General features: G+C 43.0%; 1 protein-coding gene across 1 annotated transcript in view; it reads right to left on the bottom strand.

The window, feature by feature from the left end:
* LOC143805494 (relaxin receptor 1-like) overlaps nt 1-23,029 on the bottom strand; it is a 371,702-nt gene that overhangs the window by 34,025 nt on the left and 314,648 nt on the right. The window contains exons 11-12 of the mRNA XM_077284937.1: nt 16,455-16,526; nt 11,822-11,893 (exon numbers count right to left, since the gene is read on the bottom strand). Coding sequence (XP_077141052.1) covers nt 11,822-11,893; nt 16,455-16,526 — 144 coding nt within the window. The remainder of the gene's footprint in view (nt 1-11,821; nt 11,894-16,454; nt 16,527-23,029) is intronic.

Below are 23,029 nucleotides of genomic sequence, written 5' to 3' on the forward strand. Positions count from 1 at the left end.
GACTGGGGTATTTAGGTGTGCAGGATTCATTAGTCCTTGCCAGTTGTCAATTGTTGCTGGGAGGTGTTGGACCTCTTCTTGGTTCCTCCTGTCTTTCTGCCAAATCAGCAAAGATAAGTGTCTGGTTTTCTTTTCTGTGGCACACATGCTGTGTGCTTCATAATTCAGTGCTACTCTCTGTGTTTTCTTGTCCAGCTTAGATTGTGTCAGTATTTTCTCAGTCTTGTTGGATTCTCTGGGGTTGCAGATACTCATTCCACGTCTTTAGTTAGATTGTGGAATTTTTTGTATTATCTGCGGTGGATATTTTTGGAAGGGTTTTATTACTGACCGCCTAGTAATCTGTCCTATCCTTTCCTATTTAGCTAGAGTGGCCTCTTTTGCTAAATCCTGTTTTCTACCTGCGTGTGTCTTTTCTTCTCCTACTCACAGTCAATATTCGTGGGGGGCTGCCTATCCTTTGGGGGTCTGCTCTGAGGCAAGGTAGTATTCCTATTTCCATCTATAGGGGTATTTAGTCCTCCGGCTGTGTCGAGGTGTCTAGGGTTTGTTAGGCACACCCCACGGCTACTTCTAGTTGCGGTGTTAGTTCAGGATTGCGGTCAGTACAGGTACCACCGACTCCAGAGAAAGTTTCATGCGGCTCCAAGGTCACCAGATCATAACAGTACAACTGGCCAATAATGAGATAAATGCATCTCAGAAGAAGGGAAGAAAGGTGTTGAGCCATTTTTTTTTCTGTAGTCTGCTCTTCCCTCTTTATCTATGGGTGGCTGAGGAGTCTTGTAACAGCATGGATGTTCAGGAATTAGCTTCTCGTGTAGACCAGCTTGCTGCTAGGGTACAGGGTATTTCTGATTATATTGTTCAGACTCCTGCTTTAGAGCCGAAGATTCCTACCCCTGATTTGTTTTTTGGTGATAGGTCCAAATTTTTGAGTTTTAAAGACAATTGTAAACTGTTTTTTGCTCTGAGATCGCGATCCTCCGGTGATTCCATTCAGCAGGTTAAAATTGTCATCTCCCTGCTGCGTGGCGATCCACAGGATTGGGCATTTTCCCTGGAATCTGGGAATCCGGCCTTGCTTAATGTAGACTCCTTTTTTCAGGCTTTAGGATTATTATACGATGAACCGAATTCTGTGGATCAAGTGGAGAAAACCTTGTTGGCCCTGTCTCAGGGTCAAGAGGCGGCAGAATTGTATTGTCAGAAATTTAGAAAATGGTCTGTGTTGACTAAATGGAATGATGTTGCTTTGGCGGCAATTTTCAGAAAGGGTCTTTCTGAATTCGTTAAAGATGTTATGGTGGGGTTTCCCACGCCTTCCGGTCTGAGTGATTCTATGTCTCTGGCCATTCAGATTGATCGGCGCTTGCGGGAGCGTCGAACTGTGCGCGCTGTGGCATCGTCCTTAGAGCAAAGTCCTGAGCCAATGCAGTGTGATAGGATTTTGTCTAGAACGGAACGACAAGGATTCAGACGTCAGAATGGGTTGTGTTATTATTGTGGCGACGCTTCTCATGTTATTTCAGTCTGCCCTAAACGGACAAAAAGGATCGCTAGTTCATTTACTATCAGTACAGTACAACCTAAATTTCTGTTATCGGTGTCCTTGATCTGCTCATTGTCATCATTTTCTGTCATGGTGTTTGTGGATTCAGGTGCCGCCTTGAACTTAATGGATTTTGAGTTTGCCAGGCATTGTGGTTTTCCCTTGCAGCCTTTGCAGAATCCTATTCCTTTAAGGGGGATTGATGCTGCACCTTTGGCTAAAAATAAGCCCCAGTTTTGGACACAGGTGACCATGCACATGGCGCCAGCCCATCAGGAAGATTGTAGATTTCTGGTGTTGCATAATCTGCATGATGTTATCGTGCTGGGTTTTCCATGGTTGCAGGTACATAATCCTGTGTTGGATTGGAAATCTATGTCTGTGACTAGTTGGGGTTGTCAGGGGGTTCATAATGATGTTCCTTTGATGTCAATCTCCTCTTCTTCCTCTTCCGAAATTCCAGAGTTTTTGTCTGATTTTCAGGTTGTATTCGATGAGCCCAAGTCCAGTTCCCTTCCACCGCACAGGGACTGTGATTGTGCGATTGACTTGATTCCAGGCAGTAAGTTTCCTAAGGGCTGACTTTTCAACCTGTCTGTGCCTGAACATACCGCCATGCGGAGTTATGTTAAGGAGTCTTTGGAGAAAGGGCATATTCGGCCATCTTCTTCACCGTTGGGAGCAGGTTTTTTTTTGTTGCTAAGAAGGATGGATCCTTGAGACCTTGTATTGATTATCGCCTCTTGAATAAGATCACGGTCAAGTTTCAATACCCTTTACCTTTGCTTTCCGATTTGTTTGCTAGGATTAAGGGGGCTAGTTGGTTTACGAAGATTGACCTTCGGGGGGCTTATAATCTTGTTTGTATTAAGCAGGGTGATGAATGGAAAACTGCGTTTAATACGCCCGAAGGCCATTTTGAATACCTTGTGATGCCATTCGGGCTCACTAATGCTCCATCTGTTTTTCAATCCTTCATGCATGATATCTTCCGGACTTATATTGATAAATTCTTGATTGTATATTTGGACGATATTTTGATTTTTTCCGATGATTGGGAGTCTCATGTGGAACAGGTCAGGATGGTATTTCAGGTCCTTCGTGACAATGCTTTGTTTGTGAAGGGGTCTAAGTGTCTCTTTGGGGTGCAGAAGGTTTCTTTTTTGGGCTTTATTTTTTCTCCCTCATCTATGGAGATGGATCCGGTTAAGGTTCAGGCTATTCATGATTGGATTCAACCCACATCCGTGAAGAGCCTTCAGAAATTTTTGGGTTTTGCAAATTTTTAGCGCCGTTTCATTGCTAACTTCTCCAGCGTGGTTAAACCCTTGACTGATTTGACGAAGAAAGGCGCTGATGTGGCGAATTGGTCCTCTGCGGCTGTCTCTGCCTTTCAGGAGCTTAAACGCCGATTTACTTCTGCTCCGGTGTTGCGCCAACTGGATGTTTCTCTTCCGTTTCAGGTTGAGATTGACGCTTCTGAAATTGGGGCAGGGGCCGTTTTGTCTCAGAGGGATTCTGTTGGTTCTTTGATGAAACCGTGTGCCTTCTTCTCCCGCAAGTTTTCGCCTGCTGAACGCAATTATGATGTCGGCAATCGGGAGTTGTTGGCTATGAAGTGGGCGTTTGAGGAGTGGCGACATTGGCTTGAGGGAGCTAAGCACCGTATTGTGGTCCTAACTGATCATAAGAATTTGATTTACCTCGAGTCTGCCAAACGGCTGAGTCCTAGACAGGCTCGATGGTCCTTATTTTTTTCCCGTTTTGATTTCGTGGTTTCTTATCTTCCGGGTTCTAAGAATATTAAGGCTGATGCCCTCTCTAGGAGTTTTTTGCCTGATTCTCCTGAGGTCCTTGAACCGGTCGGCATTCTGAAAGAAGGGGTGGTCCTTTCTGCCATTTCCCCTGATTTACGATGGGTTCTTCAGGAATTTCAGGCTGATAGACCTGACCGCTGTCCTGTGGGGAAATTGTTTGTGCCTGACAGATGGACTAGTAGAGTGATTTCTGAGGTTCACTGTTCTGTGTTGGCTGGTCATCCTGGTATTTTTGGTACCAGAGATTTGGTTGGTAGGTCCTTTTGGTGGCCTTCGTTGTCACGTGATGTGCGTTCTTTTGTGCAGTCCTGTGGGACTTGTGCGCGGGCCAAGCCTTGTTGTTCGCGTGCTAGTGGGTTACTTTTGCCATTGCCGGTCCCTGAGAGGCCCTGGACGCATATTTCTATGGATTTTATTTCTGATCTTCCGGTTTCCCAGAGGATGTCAGTTATCTGGGTTGTTTGTGACCAGTTTTCTAAGATGGTTCATTTGGTGCCTTTGCCTAAATTGCCTTCCTCTTCAGAGTTGGTTCCGTTGTTTTTTCAGCATGTGGTTCGTTTGCATGGTATTCCGGAGAATATTGTGTCCGACAGAGGTTCCCAGTTTGTTTCTAGGTTTTGGCGGGCCTTTTGTGCTAGGCTGGGCATTGATTTGTCTTTTTCTTCTGCATTTCATCCTCAGACAAATGGCCAGACCGAGCGAACTAATCAGACCTTGGAGACTTATTTAAGATGCTTTGTGTCTGCTGATCAGGATGATTGGGTGGCCTTTTTGCCATTGGCCGAGTTTGCCCTTAATAATCGGGCTAGTTCGGCTACTTTGGTTTCGCCTTTTTTTTGTAATTTTGGTTTTCATCCTCGTTTTTCTTCTGGGCAGGTTGAGCCTTCTGACTGTCCTGGTGTGGATTCTGTGGTTGACAGGTTGCAGCAGATTTGGGCTCATGTGGTGGACAATTTGGTGTTGTCTCAGGAGGAGGCTCAACGTTTTGCTAACCATCGTCGGTGTGTTGGTTCCCGGCTTCGGGTTGGGGATTTGGTTTGGTTGTCTTCCCGTCATGTTCCTATGAAGGTCTCTTCCCCTAAGTTTAAGCCTCGGTTTATTGGTCCTTATAGGATTTCTGGGATTATTAATCTGGTGTCTTTTCGATTGGAGCTTCCGGCCTCTTTTGCTATCCATAATGTCTTCCATAGATCTTTATTGCGGAAATATGTAGTGCCCATTGTTCCCTCTGTTGATCCTCCGGCCTCTGTTTTGGTTGATGGGGAGTTGGAGTATGTGGTTGAGAAGATTTGGTATTCTCCTTTTTCGAGGCGGAGGCTTCAGTACCTTGTCAAATGGAAGGGTTATGGCCAGGAGGATAATTCTTGGGTTTTTGCTTGTGATGTCCATGCTGCTGATTTGGTCCATGCCTTTCATCGGGCTCATCCTGATCGGCCTGGGGGCGCTGGTGAGGGTTCGGTGACCCCTCCTCAAGGGGAGGGTACTGTTGTGAATTCTGCTTTTGGGCTCCCTCCGGTGGTAGTAGGTGGTAATGCAGTTGTCCCTGGGTTGCAGTCCTGGTCAGGTGTGTCTGCTGATTGCAGTTCTGACTGGGGTATTTAGGTGTGCAGGATTCATTAGTCCTTGCCAGTTGTCAATTGTTGCTGGGAGGTGTTGGACCTCTTCTTGGTTCCTCCTGTCTTTCTGCCAAATCAGCAAAGATAAGTATTATAGTTTATTAAGAACCATTAAAACAGTAGATAACTACACAAATATACTATATGATAAGAAAAAAGTTATTATTAAATAGTAAATAGTAGAAAGGCAACACTAGTGCCGCATAGGTATATATCCTGCTAGGGGACGAAAATAAGAGAAGGGGAAGTGTACCATAACAAAATACACAGTAATTAATATAATATAGTAATATAGATTATTAAGTGGTAACACACAACCAATAAGGCGTCTGACAGCAATACAATAATTGCTAACGAATAACAAGCAGGTAGAGGGGGACAAAGGATGTGCATGTAAGTCAGAGAAATGAATAAATAAATAAAGTGCCTCATGCAAAATATAGAATGTCAGCAAAACCCCTATATATTAATATTGGTCACAGCACATATGTGCAGATATACCGGGGAAGGTCCCAAAAGCTGCCATCGATAGAGCTATATACATACTTACAAAGATAGAGAGAAGGCACGCACATGCACATGCAAGGTCCCACCTTGTAACCGTACGCGGAAGGAGGAGCCCCGACGCGCGTTTCGCAAGTATTGCTTCCTCGGGGGGCGCCCCCCGAGGAAGCAATACTTGCGAAACGCGCGTCGGGGCTCCTCCTTCCGCGTACGGTTACAAGGTGGGACCTTGCATGTGCATGTGCGTGCCTTCTCTCTATCTTTGTAAGTATGTATATAGCTCTATCGATGGCAGCTTTTGGGACCTTCCCCGGTATATCTGCACATATGTGCTGTGACCAATATTAATATATAGGGGTTTTGCTGACATTCTATATTTTGCATGAGGCACTTTATTTATTTATTCATTTCTCTGACTTACATGCACATCCTTTGTCCCCCTCTACCTGCTTGTTATTCGTTAGCAATTATTGTATTGCTGTCAGACGCCTTATTGGTTGTGTGTTACCACTTAATAATCTATATTACTATATTATATTAATTACTGTGTATTTTGTTATGGTACACTTCCCCTTCTCTTATTTTCGTCCCCTAGCAGGATATATACCTATGCGGCACTAGTGTTGCCTTTCTACTATTTACTATTTAATAATAACTTTTTTCTTATCATATAGTATATTTGTGTAGTTATCTACTGTTTTAATGGTTCTTAATAAACTATAATTTTTAGCTTTGGTGTCCATTTTTCTTTTGGTATATCATATATTTTGATGGCGAAGCATTGACTTATAGTGCCCTCGTTTTAGGTTAACAGCAAAGATAAGTGTCTGGTTTTCTTTTCTGTGGCACACATGCTGTGTGCTTCATAATTCAGTGCTATTCTCTGTGTTTTCTTGTCCAGCTTAGATTGTGTCAGTATTTTCTCAGTCTTGTTGGATTCTCTGGGGTTGCAGATACTCATTCCACGTCTTTAGTTAGATTGTGGAATTTTTTGTATTATCTGCGGTGGATATTTTTGGAAGGGTTTTATTACTGACCGCCTAGTAATCTGTCCTATCCTTTCCTATTTAGCTAGAGTGGCCTCTTTTGCTAAATCCTGTTTTCTACCTGCGTGTGTCTTTTCTTCTCCTACTCACAGTCAATATTCGTGGGGGGCTGCCTATCCTTTGGGGGTCTGCTCTGAGGCAAGGTAGTATTCCTATTTCCATCTATAGGGGTATTTAGTCCTCCGGCTGTGTCGAGGTGTCTAGGGTTTGTTAGGCACACCCCACGGCTACTTCTAGTTGCGGTGTTAGTTCAGGATTGCGGTCAGTACAGGTACCACCATCTCCAGAGAAAGTTTCATGCGGCTCCAAGGTCACCGGATCATAACAGTTCCCCAGACCTGAATCCGATTGAGCACATCTGGGACATCATGTCTCTCATCATCCACCAACGTCATGTTGCACCACAGACTGTCCAGGAGTTGGCAGATGCTTTAGTCCAGGTCTGGGATCTGGGAGGAAATCCCTCAGGAGACCATCCGCCGCCTCATCAGGAGCCTGCCCAGGCGTTGTAGGGAGGTAATATAGGCACGTGGAGGCCATACACACTACTGAGCATCATTTCCTTGTCTTGAGGCATTTCCACTGAAGTTGGATCAGCCTGTAACTTCATTTTCCACCTTGATTTTGAGCATCATTCCAACTCCAGACCTCTGTGGGATATTAGTTGTGATTTCCGTTGATAATTTTAGGTTTTATTGTTCTCAACCCATTCCACTATGTAATGAATAAAGATTTACAACTGGAATATTTCATTCAGTGATATCTAGGATGTGGGATTTTAGCGTTCCTTTTATTTTTTTGAGCAGTGTATTTTATTTACAATAGAACCTAGAACACAAATCAGAAGATGAAAATTAGACACGTTTCCATTTAATTTAATGGCAGCAACACATTTCAGAGACCAACGGTCAATATCGAAAGCTTGTGATCTATGGATCCCTGGGTGGCACTGTTTTGTTTTTTTTAAAAAAAAAAAACATGATTCGGGCATGCTAATCACTTCATGAGCTCAGCAATAGTTCAGGGAATCATTTTCTGTGAAGACAGTTCACTGTGCAATCCATAAATGGAAGTTAAAGCTTTATCATACAAAGAAGCCATATATCAACACAATCCAGAACCGCAGCCAACAGTATGGCTTCACAGAAGAAGTTTATCGTGATGATGACCTGGCCACCTGCAGTCCAGACCTGTCACCAATAGAGAACATTTTGGCCCATTATAAAATTAAAAATCCAGCAAAGAAGGCTCCAGACTGTTGAGTAGCTTGTACCCTAGATCAAACAAGAATTGGCAACATTTTTCTCCCAAAACTCCAGCAATTGGTCTCCTCAGGTCTCAGACATTTACAGACTGTTGTAGAAAGAAGAGGGGATACCCACACAATGTAGACATGGCCCTGTCCAAACTATTTTGATAGGTGTTGCTGTCATTAATTTCTAAATGAGTTAAGTTTTCAAATGAAAAATGTCAAACATTCATCTTCTGATCTATGTTCTGCTGTGAAAAAAAATATGACTAGAAGATTTCCAAATCTTTGCATTCTTGTTTTTTTTTTTTTTTACATTTTACACAGCATCCCAACTTCTTTGGAATTGTGTTTGTATACACACTTTATACAATTATATCCACAATACTACACTATTTTCTGTTGAGAGAGGGTCGCGAGCCACATCCAGCTCCTGCCCCACTCACAGTAATAACATGCAGAGCCCCCATTACCAGTGTAATGACAGCCAAAGCTTTTCCATTGAAAACACACTTCGGCCCTATGCCAAGCTCCAGGGTTTCCTACCTTACCCCATTCAGATCTGCATTGCTACACACAATAGTCACCATCTGGAGATATGCTCTTAATTGCTGTTTGGTACACCTGGTGCTAATACACCAAGCTGGCAGACAGCCACAAGCAACACATCATGGGCCCGCAAGCTACACGTGGACTGTGAATACTGTGGACTCCACACTGTACAGGCAAAGGTCCACACTGACACACAGGACAGGGCAGGAGTCTAAGAGCTGCCCGGAGGGGTTTGATCACCAATGATGGCGGAGACGGACTTCCTGTCTACACATTAGTGCATGTACAAGACTGTCAGACTGGAGATCATATGACCCAAATTCTTAAAATGAAGGTGGGAGATCTATAGATGTAACTTAGGTGGTATGAAATACATTATACAGCGAGGGTTGGTGAGTAAGTTGAGTTTTCTTTAAGTAGAGGGGAATTGGTTTCCATTGAGAAACAGTGGCACAGGTTATATACAGTTAGGTCCATATATATTTGGACAGAGACAACATTTTTCTAATTTTGGTTATAGACATTACCACAATGAATTTTAAACAAAACAATTCAGATGCACTTGAAGTTCAGACTTTCAGTTTTCATTTGAGGGTATCCACATTAAAATTAGATTAAGGGTTTAGGAGTTTCAGATCCTTAACATGGACAAGAAAACACAGAGAATAGCACTGAATAGCATCACAAGGTATTCAAAATGGCCTTCGGGCGTATTAAACGCAGTTTTCCATTCATCACCCTGCTTAATACAAACAAGATTATAAGCCCCCCGAAGGTCAATCTTCGTAAACCAACTAGCCCCCTTAATCCTAGCAAACAAATCGGAAAGCAAAGCCAAATGAATTCTGAGGTATTCAGAGCCATACTGTGTGCTCAGATCCAGCCAAATGCAGCCAAACTGATTGGTCGTCGGTTCATACTACAGATGGACAATGACCCAAAACATAAAGCCAAATCAACCCAGGAATTTATTAAAGCAAAGAAGTGGAATATTCTTGCATGGCCAAGTCAGTCACCTGATCTCAACCAATTGAGCATGCATTTCACTTGTTAAAGACTACACTTCAGACAGAAAGGCCCACAAACAAACAGCAACTGAAAACCACCACAGTGAAGGCCTGGCAGAGCATCAAAAAGGAGGAAACACAGAGTCTGGTGATGTCCATGAGTTCAAGACTTCAGGCAGTCATTGCCAACAAAGGGTTTTCAACCAAGTACTAGAAATGAACATTTTATTTAAAATTATTGAATCTGTCCAATTACTTTTGGTCCCTTTAAAAACAGGGTGGCACATGTTAAGGAGCTGAAACTCCTAAAGCCTTCATCCAATTTTAATGTGGATACCCTCAAATGAAAGCTGAAAGTCTGAACTTCAACTGCATCTGAATTGTTTTGTTTAAAATTCATTGTGGTAATGTCTATAACCAAAATTATAAAAATGTTGTCTCTGTCCAAATATATATGGACCTAACTGTAGTATAATGCTCACTTTTAACATAACAAAAATGCAGTACCATCCTGACAGGAGCAACATATAGTGTGGAGGGGCTGTAGGGAGTTTTCCTGTGAGTGAGATATTGAGGGGACATTACATTTCACATGAAGGACACTGAGGGTATGATATTATACGTGGAACTATGGGGGAATCACAATGTGGGGGGGAATAATACTAGGTGTGCGGGGACTATAGAAATCATACTGTGTAGGAGAGAATGTCCTGTTGGTGCATCATACTGTGAGTGGGGCATCATACTGTGAGTGGGGAGTACTCTGTGCTGAAGGCACTGTGAGGACATAGTACTGTGTGTGGTGGTAGCTCTAGGAGACATGAAAAGGGGCATCATACTGTGTGGGACCCTAATAAATAATAATACATAATAATACATAATACACTAGGAGCAATATTTATGTGTGGGCACATATAGAGTACTGGATGAGGTTAGGGAAGTGGCTTGCCATGAAGTAAAAGTTGATGCAGTGTGTAACGCAGTATGTGTGTCACAGGGTTACCGCAACAGTGTGGAGCCAGAAGACTGCAGCATCTGTGTTTGTGTTTTCTTGTTTGTTGGGTTGGTGTACTATGATGCACTGAAGCGTCCCTCTTCCCTGGGTGGGGGAAGAGAACAGACAGAGGGCTAACTCAGGAGATAAGGCAAGGTTGGAGGCGAGTAGGGCGAGCTAGGGTGCCCCCTGTGTTAGGGACAGGGAAATAGCCCCTGGTCCCGGGTCCCCAGACAGCTGTGTTGTAACATTTGCTCTGAACGCAACCATTTTTTCTGATCCATTATGCTCTGACAGGGCAACTGCGGCAGCTCAGTCTGGAGGTGGTGGATTTACACATGGTGGTTTTGAAGCACCCTGATACATCTGATGTAGGACTCCCATTTCCCTAGCAAACCATAGTGGAGCCCAAGATCACTTTACCTGACAGGTTCTTTGGGGGGGTGTGATAAGTTTGCTGTGTTCCGGGAAGCCTGTAAACTGTACTTCAGGTTACATCTGGTTTCCTCAAGTACAGTGGAGCAACGTGTGTGGATAGTAATCTCGCTCCTCCAGGGGACCCCGAAATGTGGGCATTTTCTTTCAAGTCTGACTCTGTGTCACTTCAGATGGTGGAGGGGTTTTTCTTGGCACTGGCCCTTTTATATGATGACCCCTATTGCGTCTCCTTAGCCGTGTCCACACTGCGCTAATTTCAGCAGGAAGACTGGCCGGCAGAAGAATATTGCTCTGAGTTCCGGAGGTGGGCCAAGGACACCAGGTGAAATGACCCTGCACTCCATAGTCCATTCTGTGAGGGGCTCACAGTAAGGGTGAAGGATGCCTTAGCTCTATATGAGACTCCAGACTCCCTTGAGGCAGCCATGTCTCTGGTGTTCCGTGTTGATCGCCGTCTTCGCCAGAGACATAGGGAGTCACCTCTGTGTGCGGGAGGTCCAGGGTCAAGGGAGGTCAGCACTGAGCCTACTGTGGAACCTATGCAGGTGGGGGTGTAAGCGGCGAGTGTGTTTCAATTGTGGTAAAAAGGGCCATTCGTGGGTACGTGTCCCTCCCGATCATATAGAAAACAACTGCCAGGAAAACCAGGTGGCCAAGGTTGCTGGGAGGTTAGCAACCCGGGTGTCCTCATCACCTCTGTGGGTAGGACACAATATTTCCTACCAGCTATAATCCACCTGGGTTCGTTTAAGGTGGACGTGTCTACATTTCTGGACAGTGGGGCATTTAATTTGATCGATGCTAGGTTCGTCTAGGTCCCAGGCAACATCCCACATACTCTGTCCAGACCCATACCCAGAATCGCCATTGACTCCGCCCCCTTGAGACAGGGGCCTTTTACTCAAGTTGTCCGAGACTTACAGGGGAAGGAGCCCCTGGTCCCGGGTCACCCGACAGCTGTGCCGTGACAATGTGTTCCTTTTCAATTTGGGAAGTACTGTATATTACATGTACAATAAATGACCCTGTCCAAGGGCAATACTCACAATTGTTGTAGATCTTGTAAATTAGTAAACAGTGATGGCGGCAGGTCTACTATCCGATTAACAGAAAGATCTCTGTAAAAGGATACAGCAAAATAATTACACAGGTTAATTTTTGTGTTGTGAATGGTGTCTCCAATTTCAGTTCTCATCTAATATATTTTTTCAGAGTTACCTTTCCTTAATTTTCTGTAATACACAAAAGACATAAGTGAAATGCATTTTTGGCTATCAGTTTATGTGTATGAATATGCGGTCAAGGTCAAAGATCCTCTTTATAGCTGCTCTCTGCAGTGGCTAATAGACAGTGGCCCTTAACAGGGTACCTCCTCTAAGAACACAGAATTTATTAAAGGGAATCTTTCTCCAGGTTTTTGCTATTCCATGTGAGAGCAGCATGATGGAAGGGAAGAAACCTGGATTCCAGCGATGTATCACATACTGAGCTGCTTGCTACCTTTTTTATACAATCACTGTATTACCTGCTGCAGTTCTAGCAGTACTCTGAATGCCGAGCTATGTATAGCCATGCCCACACCACTGATCGCCAGCTTTCTGCCCATGAACAGTATACACAGAAAGCTGACAATCAGTGGTATGGACTGAGTTATACAGAGCTCATGAATATGGAGGACTACCTGGCAGCAGGTTTACTAGTCCTCTAGTGAGAATCTCCTGCTGACAAAACAGTGATTCAAAACTAAACTGAATGTGTTCACAGACAATGATTTCTGGAACATTTCTGACCCTATGCAGTGATTTTCATGACTGAATCACGCCTGTTTCTTAATGCGGTGCCGCATGATGGCCTGTAGATCATGAGCATCTAATATTGATTGTCAGCCTTGTCCTTTGTGCACATGGATTTTTCCAGAATACTTAAATCTTTTGAGGATATGTATTGTAGATTGTGGAATACTCAAAGATTCAAAGTCTTTGCAATTATACAAAGAGGAACATTTTTCAGAAATTGTGCTATTATTTTTAAACGCAATTGTTCACCAACTAATGATCCTCTGACCATCTTTGCTCATGAAAGACTCTGCCTCTCTAACATGCTCTTTATATACAGTCATGTGACTTAGTTGAAAATTGACCATCTGGCTGTTTTTCATTGGTACTGCTTACAGTACTTTTCCATCTTATGGTTTAACCCTGTCCCAACATTTTTGAGATGTGTTGCTGCCATCAATTTCTGAATGAGTTATTTTTTTCAAACGAAATGGAAAAATGTCTGATTTTCCACTTATAACCAGTTTTTCTAACCTGTTGCTAATAAAATATGGCTACAAGAAATTTCAAAATCATCATATTTTTCATTTATTAACCCCTTTCTGTCAGCTGACGGAATAGTACGTCAGCTGGCAGTATCCCCCGCTTTGAGGTGGGATCTGGCGGTGAGCCCACCTCAAAGCCGCAACATGTCAATTGTTTTCAACCACGATCCGCCCGCGCCTATTAACTAGTTAAATGCCGCTGTCAAACTCTGACAGCAGCATTTAACAAACGCTGCCGACTGCGCGGCCAGAAGTACGCGCACCGCTGACGCCCGTCACATGATCGGGGGTCATTGGTGCATTGTCATCACAACCAGAGGTCTCCTCGCAACCTCAATGGTTGTTGATGGCAGATTGCTATGAGCGCCACCCTGTGTTCAGTGCTCATAGCAAGCCTGTAATTCTGCTGCATAGAGGTGATCTGTGCATCTATGTAGCAGAGGCGATCGAGTAATGGATGCTTCTAGCCTCCCATGGAGGCTATTGAAGCATGCAAAAAAAAAAAAGTGTTTAAAAATATAAAAAAAAAAATATATATATATACACTCACCGGCCACTTTATTAGGTACACCATGCTAGTAACGGGTTGGACCACTTTTGCCTTCAGAACTGCCTCAATTCTTCGTGGCATAGATTCATCAAGGTGCTGGAAGCATTCCTCAGAGATTTTGGTCCATATTGACATGATGGCATCACACAGTTGCCGCAGATTTGTCGGCTGCACATCCCAAAGATGCTCCATACAAGGCAGGATGGATCCATGCTTTCATGTTGTTTACGCCAAATTCTGACCCTACCATCCGAATATCGCAGCAGAAATCGAGACTCATCAGACCAAGCAACGTTTTTCCAATCTTCTACTGTCCAATTTTGATGAGCTTGTACAAATTGTAGCCTCAGTTTCCTGTTCTTAGCTGAAAGGAGTGGTACCCGGTGTGGTCTTCTGCTGCTGTAGCCCATCTGCCTCAAAGTTCGACGCACTGTGCGTTCAGAGATGCTCTTAGGCCTACCTTGGTTGTAACGGGTGGCGATTTGAGTCACTGTTGCCTTTCTATCAGCTCGAACCAGTCTGCCCATTCTCCTCTGACCTCTGGCATCAACAAGGCATTTCTGCCCTCAGAACTGCCGCTCACTGGATTTTTTTTCTTTTTCGGACCATTCTCTGTAAACCCTAGAGATGGTTGTGCGTGAAAATCCCAGTAGATCAGCAGTTTCTGAAATACTCAGACCAGCCCTTCTGGCACCAACAACCATGCCACGTTCAAAGGCACTCAAATCACCTTTCTTCCCCATACTGATGCTCGGTTTGAACTGCAGGAGATTGTCTTGACCATGTCTACATGCCTAAATGCACTGAGTTGCCGCCATGTGATTGGCTGATTAGAAATTAAGTGTTAACAAGAAGTTGGACAGGTGTACCTAATAAAGTGGCCAGTGAGTATATATATATAAAAGTTCAAATCACCCCCCTTTCGCCCCAATCAAAATAAAACAATAAAAAAAAAAATCAAACCTACACATATTTGGTATCATTTAGTTCAGAATCGCATGATCTATCAATAAAAAAATGGATTACCCTGATCGTTAAACGGCATAGCGAGAAAAAAAAATCAAAAAGCCAAAATTATGTTTTTGGTCGCCGCGACATTGCATTAAAATGCAATAACAGGCGATCAAAAGATCGTGTCTGAACAAGTGTGGTATAATTAAAAACGTCAGCTCGGCACGCAAAAAATAAGGCCTCAACCGACCCCAAATCATGAAAAATGGAGACGCTACCGGTATCGGAAAATTGCGCAATTTTTTTAATTTATTTTTTTAGCAAAATTTGGAATTTTTTCTCACCACTTAGATAAAAAGTAACCTAGACATGTTAGGTTTCTATGAACTTGTAATGATCTGGAGAATCATAATGGTAGGTCAGTTTTAGCATTTAGCGAACCTAGCAAAAAAGCCAAGCAAAAAACCAGTGTGGGATTGCATTTTTTTTGCAATTTCATTGCACTTGGATTTTTTTTTCCCCTTTTCTGTTACAAGACATAGTATTGATGGAAAAATAAAAAAAGTTATGGCTCTGGAAAGAAGGGGAGAGAAAATAAAAACACAAAAAAAGCTACGGGGGTTAAGGGGTTAATATTTTACAAAACATCCCAACCTTTTTGGAATTGGTGTTGTAAAAACATTACTTATAAAAAGAGATTTATATATTATATTTGTATTATTTATTTATTTTACAGTGAGTGTATGTTGATTCTTGCAACTTCACTGGGGTGCCCATGGTCAAATTTTTGCTGTGGGACATGAATTAAAGAAATAAAGCAGAAAAAAGGCAGCTGTATTTACCAACGCAGGTCAGAAAACTAATGCACTTACAAGACGCAGCAGCCCCCATGATAAAGGCAAGGGGGATCACAGGTACAAAATATTGATGAAACAACCACTAGCACACCTACTAATTCATGGAGGGGGGTGGTTGTGTAGTATTAAAATTACACCCGGTAAGACTTGTGTGGGGCGCCAGTCACACAGATGGTGTGCACAGTGTCTGGCTCACAGCCTGTTAGTGACGCCCATACTGTAAGGGTAGGTGCACACATCAGTAAACGCTGCCGGTTGGACGTTGCGTACTTGCGCAGCGTCCAACCTGCAGCATCCAGATGTTACAGCATAATGGATGGGATTTCCCAAAATCCCATGTCCATTATGCCTCCAGAGATGCCCACGGATCACCCGCGGAGACAGACATGTGGCACGTCTTTTCAGACGGCAGCATATTTATTTATCTTGCAGAGACGTGAGTCTCCACAAGATACATTTTGCCTGTACAATGTATTGGAGGCGGTTAATCTGCACGGTTCAATGAACACATGCAGAATCACCTGCGTTTGATAGCCAGCAGCACCTTGGACGCAGCGGACATGTGCTGCATCCAAAGCGCTGCCAATTCCTGAACGTCTGCACATACCCTTAGATTAGGTGGGCTGCCCAGCACTATTTAAATACACCCCACAGGGACAGGCATTAATGGGCTTGGCTGCATCCTGCATGAAAATGAAAAAAGTGCAGTAAAATAAAACATAATTTGCATGAGATATTGGTCAATATTTTGGCCAAAATACACACGCTGATAACCCGCATCAAGGGTCCGCCTTGTTTTGAGAATCCCTACAGTATAATCAAGAGCAAAGCCACAGCAAAAGGACATAATACATTAGAAATATAGCAGAAAGAAGGTCTACACAACATTGATATCCACCAGTAACATGTTGTTCTGATAAACTTAGGTATTTGTAACGTAACATATATAAAAATATTAAACCCTCACACTCATAGTTCTATGACAAGACATCTATACTCACAGATCCACTAGTTTGTTCATTTGGGTTAATGCCCCTTGATGAATTTTGCTTATCTTGTTCCTGCGCAGGATGCTGTAATGAGAAAATGACAAGTGACTGAGTCACTGATAGATGAAGAAGCTGATTATTTTTAAGCACATGTTTTTATTAGGGCTGTCCCACACGTCCAGATAATTCCGGTACCGGAAACAATCGGTACCGGAATTATCCGTGTCCGTGTGCCCCTGCGTTTCTGGTGAACATCAGTGTGGCACACGTGTGCCGCCCGTGTGCCCACTGGGTACCACACGCACCGTGCTGGGTACCACACGTACTACCAGCATCTGGTGCTGAAGCCGCGATTCATATGTTCCCTGCAGCAGCGTTTGCTGCAGAGAAAATATGAATAATAGTGTTTAAAATAAAGATCTATGTGTCCCCCGCCCTCCCACCCCCTGTGCGCCCCCCCGCTGTTCTGAAAATACTCACCCGCTCCCTCGTTGGCTGATGCTGCTTCCTGGTCTGGCCCCATCTTCTCCTGTATGCGGTCACGTGGGGCCGCTCATTTACAGTCATGAATAGGCGGCTCCACCCCTATGGGAGGTGGAGCCACCTATTCATGACTCTAATTGGCGGGCCCACGTGACCGCATACAGTAGAAGGGGCGGCCAGGACAGAACACTGCGAGGGAGGCGGGTGAGTATTTTCAGAACAGCGGGGGGGGCGCACAGGGGGTGGGAGGGCGGCGGACACATAGATCTTTCTTTTAAACACTATTATTCATATCTTCTATGCAGCAAACGCTGCTGCAGGGAAGATATGAATGGCGGCTTCAGCACCATGTGGGGGGGACAGCGCTTACTGTAGCGCTGTCTCCTGCACGCCACACGGACTGCACACGGAGAAGGTCCGTGTGTGGTCCGTGTTTTACACGGACCCATTGACTTTAATGGGTCCGTGTAATACGTGCGCTCCCACGAACACTGACATGTCTCTGTGTTTGGCACACGGAGACACGGTCCGCAAAAAATCAATGACATCTGCACAGATGCATTGATTTTTATGGGTCTACGTGTGTCAGTGTCTCCGGTACGTGAGGAAACTGTCACCTCACGTACTGGAGACACTGACGTGTGAAACCGGCCTTATAGGGAAATCATGGGCCCCTCACCATGTTCCATGGACAACCATGTGTGTTCAATATTGAATCACAGCTCATTTAAAAGGAGGAAATAATAAAATATCCTAAAATTTTGCTTCTGAATAACAAACTGTGATTTTATGGAATACAAATGCTCTACCTAAAAAGTCATTAAGGTTTTATTGAGCTTTTTCTTTCCTAGAAAAAAACCCCACTTGAAATAGGCTCACATCTTGAGTCAAAACATTGTGTACCTTTATCATGGAATACATTATTTTCACCTGTTTTTTGCTATGTTTGGAGTTCGATCTTTTTTCTCCTATATGTTACCATAATTTCCATTTGCCAGTAGATTTGGAGGACCGCTCCAAATCTACTATATATACAACATATATACATACACACATATCTGTATCTTTATGCATAGGAGTGTGTTTTTATATATAGGTATGTGTGTGTGCATACAATTTCTCCCCTTGTGCAATGTGTAGCAGACAAGAGGGAATCCCTGATATTGGTAAATTGTTAAATCTAAAGACAACAGGCATAAATACAGTGTGTCCTTAAAGTCATGGTGCACTTTTGACCAGTCACAGGATCTTTTTATAGTTTACATTTTGGCGTCCTTTCTCTGGCCCAATCATATCAGACCTGTTCATGAGGAGAGATAACAAGAACTAATCAAACAACACAAACCGATTTAAGCATAAAAGGAGAATAGAGAGTCAAAACTAGCCAAAAGATGTACACAAAAACTTCTTTTTATTGACAAAAATCAATCATATAAATTAATGTGCCATATCATAATAAATACTTGATCATAAGGGTATTAAGTTACTGTATCCATATATACATCAAAAAGGGATCCAGATACTCAGACAGGACAAAAGTGAACAAGTTCAATTGTTTGAATAATATATATATATACACAAAGATGGGTTTGGCTTGTCTGCAGACATGGATTAAATCCAAATCATATGCTAATGTGCTGAGAGTCACCACATGTCCCCAGAACGCCGACAAGGTTTAACAGTTGGCGCTAATACGATTAAGTTTAGTTAAATTAAATTACCCATATGTGTCCGAACGTCCTGCAGAGATCCTGGATTCCGTTCCCCAACGCGCGTTTCGCGTGCAGTCTCACTCGCTTCCTCAGGGGGAAACCGATTTAAGCTGTTGCTGAGCCCCCAGTCAGATTAACCCCTGATAAACTGAACTCTGATTAATACACTGTCAGGTCTGTGACATCATGCAACCACAAGCTTATGCTGTGTGGTTTTCCATGCCAGTCGAGATGTGGACGGTATAGAGGAAAGCTCAGTGTGTTCTGTGGCTCGCTAAATTCGAACCCGTGACCAAAGTGCTACATGAATATCGGCGCATTTATAACGAAGCGCCACCACATAGGAATAACATTACTCGGTGGGATAAGCAGGTGAAAGAAAACCGGCAGTTTGGTGGAGAAACCCTGTTCTGGTAGGCCATCAGTCAGTGACAAGTCTGCAGAGGCTATACGGGATAGCTACCTAAGGACCCCTAAAAAATCTGTGCGTGCATGTGCTTGACAATTACAACTACGAAAGACTACAGTTCATAAGGTGTTAAAGAAACATCTCTGTTTACGGGGTACAAATTTTGGCTGTTGCACACTATCAAACCGGCGAATAGACCCAAACGATGCGCGTTTGCTACAGATATGCTTCATGAGATTGACAATGATGCAAGATTTTTGCCGAAGATTGTGTTTAGCGACAAGGTGTCCTTCCATAAAACAAAATCACAGACGTTATTCACTCTGTTACACCAAACGTCCTTACCCGTGTGTGGCAAGAACTTCCCTATCATTTGGATGTGTGTAGGGCAACAAATGGAGCCCACATCGAACTGCACTGAATAGGTATGAAACTGGGAGAGTTTTTCTTATATTTGGAGCAGATTTCACATTTCTATTTTTTTTGTTGCTTTCCAGTGACTGGTCAAAAGTGCACCATGACTTTATGGACACACTCTATATTGATACATTTCCTTAAACAGCTCTAAATCTCCTACTCCACATTTGGACAAAATGGTGGAACTGACTACCTACCACCATACCTCCCAACTTTTCAAGAACAGAAAGAGGGACAAATCAGGTGATTCACGTAGCGTGCCACACCCCAATCCATGCCCAACTACCAATTCTTTCTCCCCGGGCAGGAGGAGATGTCAGAGGGGTGCTGGCAGTGAAGGAAATTCTGCAGCCCCAAATCCAGGACTGTATCCAGGACGTTTGGGGCTAGGACAGGAGGCCCAAGAATCTCTTACCTTCCGGCTTTTGATTAGCCAGGGCTGGCATGACACTAAGTGTGCATCCTGCTCATCTTTACTTAGAACCTGTGGATGTATTTTTGCTCACTCGTTTACAGTAGGAGCTGCCAGAACGTTCTCATCTTTATGTAGCTTCACTATATGACATCTGGCTCTTTTGTGTCTGTAAGGCCGTGTTCACACATTGCTTAAATATTGTGTTTTGTGTTTTCTGCCGGTATCTGCACCAAACTTTGCAATAACAATCTTATTCCATTATTCCATTTTGCTGTATTATTTTATAAATTTTCCCTGCTTTTTTGGTGCAGATGTGAAAGTGTTTTGTAAGTATTTTTTATAGTAAGACGAAGCTTTGATTCTGCACCTAAAAAAGGAACTGCAGTTTTTTACATGAGGTTTTTTATGGTCTTTACAAGGCAACCTTCCAGAAAACCAAAAACATCAAAACCGCACAGTTCAGCAGCGTCTTTAGATGCACAGGGGCGCAGTTTTCATGAAATCACATCTTCTTTGCTTGGACAGTTAAACACAGCAGAATTTCTGCGCAAAAAACAGCAAAAAACAACTTGCGTTTCCGTGCGGTCAGCGGGCGCGTCAAAATGACGCATCCGCATACATCCGCATGTCATGCATACCCAATGTTAAAGATAGGTATGCAGGACACATGCAGAAGTAGGCGGACCTAAACGGAAGAAGTACAGAAGTGGGCGGTGCTTCAGGGAGGAAGTACGCAGCCATCCGCAAAGTCCCAATACGCAAGTGTGAACCTAGCCTTAGTGATACAGGTGCTTTTCATAAAATTAGAATATAATCAAAAAGTTAATTTATTTCAGTTCTTCAATACAAAAAGTGAAACTCATACTATATAGAGTCATTACAGAGTGATCTATTTCAAGTGTTTATTTCTGTTAATGTTTATGATTATGGCTTGCAGCCAATGAAAACACAAAAGTCATTATCTCAGTAAATATGAATAATTAACGAAAAAAACACCTGCAAAGGCTTCATAAACATTTAAAAGGTCCCTTATTCTGTTTCAGTAGGCTCCATAATCATGGGGAAGACTGCTAGCTTGACAGATTTCCAGAAGGCAGTCATTGACACACTCCACAAGGAGGGTAAGCCACAAAGGGTCACTGCTAAAGAATCTGGCTGTTCACAGAGTGCTGTATCCAAGCATATTAATGGAAAGTTGAATGAAAGGAAAAAGTGTGGTAGAAAAAGGTGGACAAGCAAACGGGATAACCACAGCCTTGAAAAGATTGTTAAGAAAAGGCCATTCAAAAATTTGGGGGGATTCACAAGGAGTGGACTGCTGCTGGAGTAATTGCTTCAAGAGCCACCACACACAGACGTATCCTGGACATGGGCTACAATCGTTGCATTGCTTGTGTCAAGTCAGTGTCACTCATGACCAATAGACAACGCCAGAAGCGTCTTACCTAGGCCAAGGAGAAAAGGAACTGGACTGTTGCTCAGTGGTCCAAGGTGTTGTTTTCAGATGAAAGTAAATTTTGCATTTCATTTAGAAATCAAGGTCCCAGAGTCTGGAGGAAGAGTGGAGAGGCCACAATCCAAGCTGCTTGAGGTCTAGTGTGAAGTTTCCACAGTCAGTGATAGTTTGGGGAGCCATGTCATCTGCTGGTGTAGGTCCACTGTGTTTTATCAAGACCAAAGTCAGTGCAGTTGTCTACCAGGAAATTTTAGAGCACTTCATGCTTCTCTCTGCCGACAAGCTTTTCGGAGATGGAAATTTAATTCTCCAGGAGGACTTGGCACCTGTCCACACTGCCAAAAGTAACAATATCTGGTTTAAAAACAACAGTATCACTGTGCTTGATTGGCCAGCAAACATGCCTGACCTTAATCCCATAGAGAATCTACATTATGGAGTATTGTCAAGAGGAAGATGAGAGACACCAGACTCAACAAAGCAGATGAGCTGAAGGTTGCTATCAAAGCAACCTGGGCTTCCATAACACCTCAGCAGTGCCACAGGCTGATCGCCTCCATGCCAAGCCACATTGATGCAGTAATCGATGCAAAAGGAGCACCGACCAAGTATTGAGTGAATTTACTGAACATACATTTCAGTAGGCCAACATTTCGGGCTTTAAAATCATTTTTCAAGTTGGTGTTATAAAGTATTCTAGTTTACTGAGATAATGACGTTTGGGTTTTCATTGTCTGTAAGCCATAATCATCAACATTAACAGAAATAAACACTTGAAATAGATCACTCTGTTTGTAATGACTCTATATAATATATGAGTTTCACTTTTTGTATTGAATAACTGAAATTAATTAACTTTTTGATGATATTCACATTTTTTGAGAAGCACCTGTATCTCCGGAGGTTGCGGCTTACAACTTTGTTGCCTACAATGATGTAGGTTGTTATTTCAATAACCGTGGAGATTAAAAAAAAAAAAAAAAAAAAAAAAAAACGAAAATGACATTTTTTGTAATTGTTTTTCATCATTAATTAGTAGAGGATGAAGAGCTACAGAGCGATGAAGATGCTGGAGTGTAGTGAGTATTGGAAGTCAGGACAGAGCAATCATGTTCCGGAACAAAGGGACTGACCCTTCACATTGGGATAGTCCCGCTGAATCTGGGACGGTTGGGAGCCATGCCTACAGCAACCATTAGAGAGAGCACAGTTATACAGCTACTTTTAATGGAAGCTGTAGAAATCTGCCCCTAGCTGTAGTTGCAAAAAAATATTTAAAATCCCTTGTACTTTCCAACATGGAGTTAGAGTCAGGCCCCATAGCAGTGCTGAGGTTTGCCTTTATGGTGAAGAATCAGCATCTAAAGTCTGACACAAGTATGTGTGTGTGAACATGGCCTTACAAAACAATCTGTTTAGTCTACACAACAAGTTAAACGGAATTTTGAGTTCTACAATGAAAAAACCAAACAGTGCACCAACCAGCATAAAGATAATTAATCAAATGAATCAGCATAGAGGGTTCATACAGGTCGTCAGATACACTATATGCTGACAATAATTACATACATTTACTATACCTTTAACGCCTCCTTCACACATCTGTGTTTCCAGTACGTGTGGTATCCATTTTATTTCACAGACAACACATGCATCCATTATAACTTATGCATATCTGTGGTTTTACACGGACCA

This window comes from Ranitomeya variabilis, chromosome 2, assembly GCF_051348905.1.
Source record: "Ranitomeya variabilis isolate aRanVar5 chromosome 2, aRanVar5.hap1, whole genome shotgun sequence".
In the NCBI taxonomy this organism is placed as follows: domain Eukaryota; kingdom Metazoa; phylum Chordata; class Amphibia; order Anura; family Dendrobatidae; genus Ranitomeya; species Ranitomeya variabilis.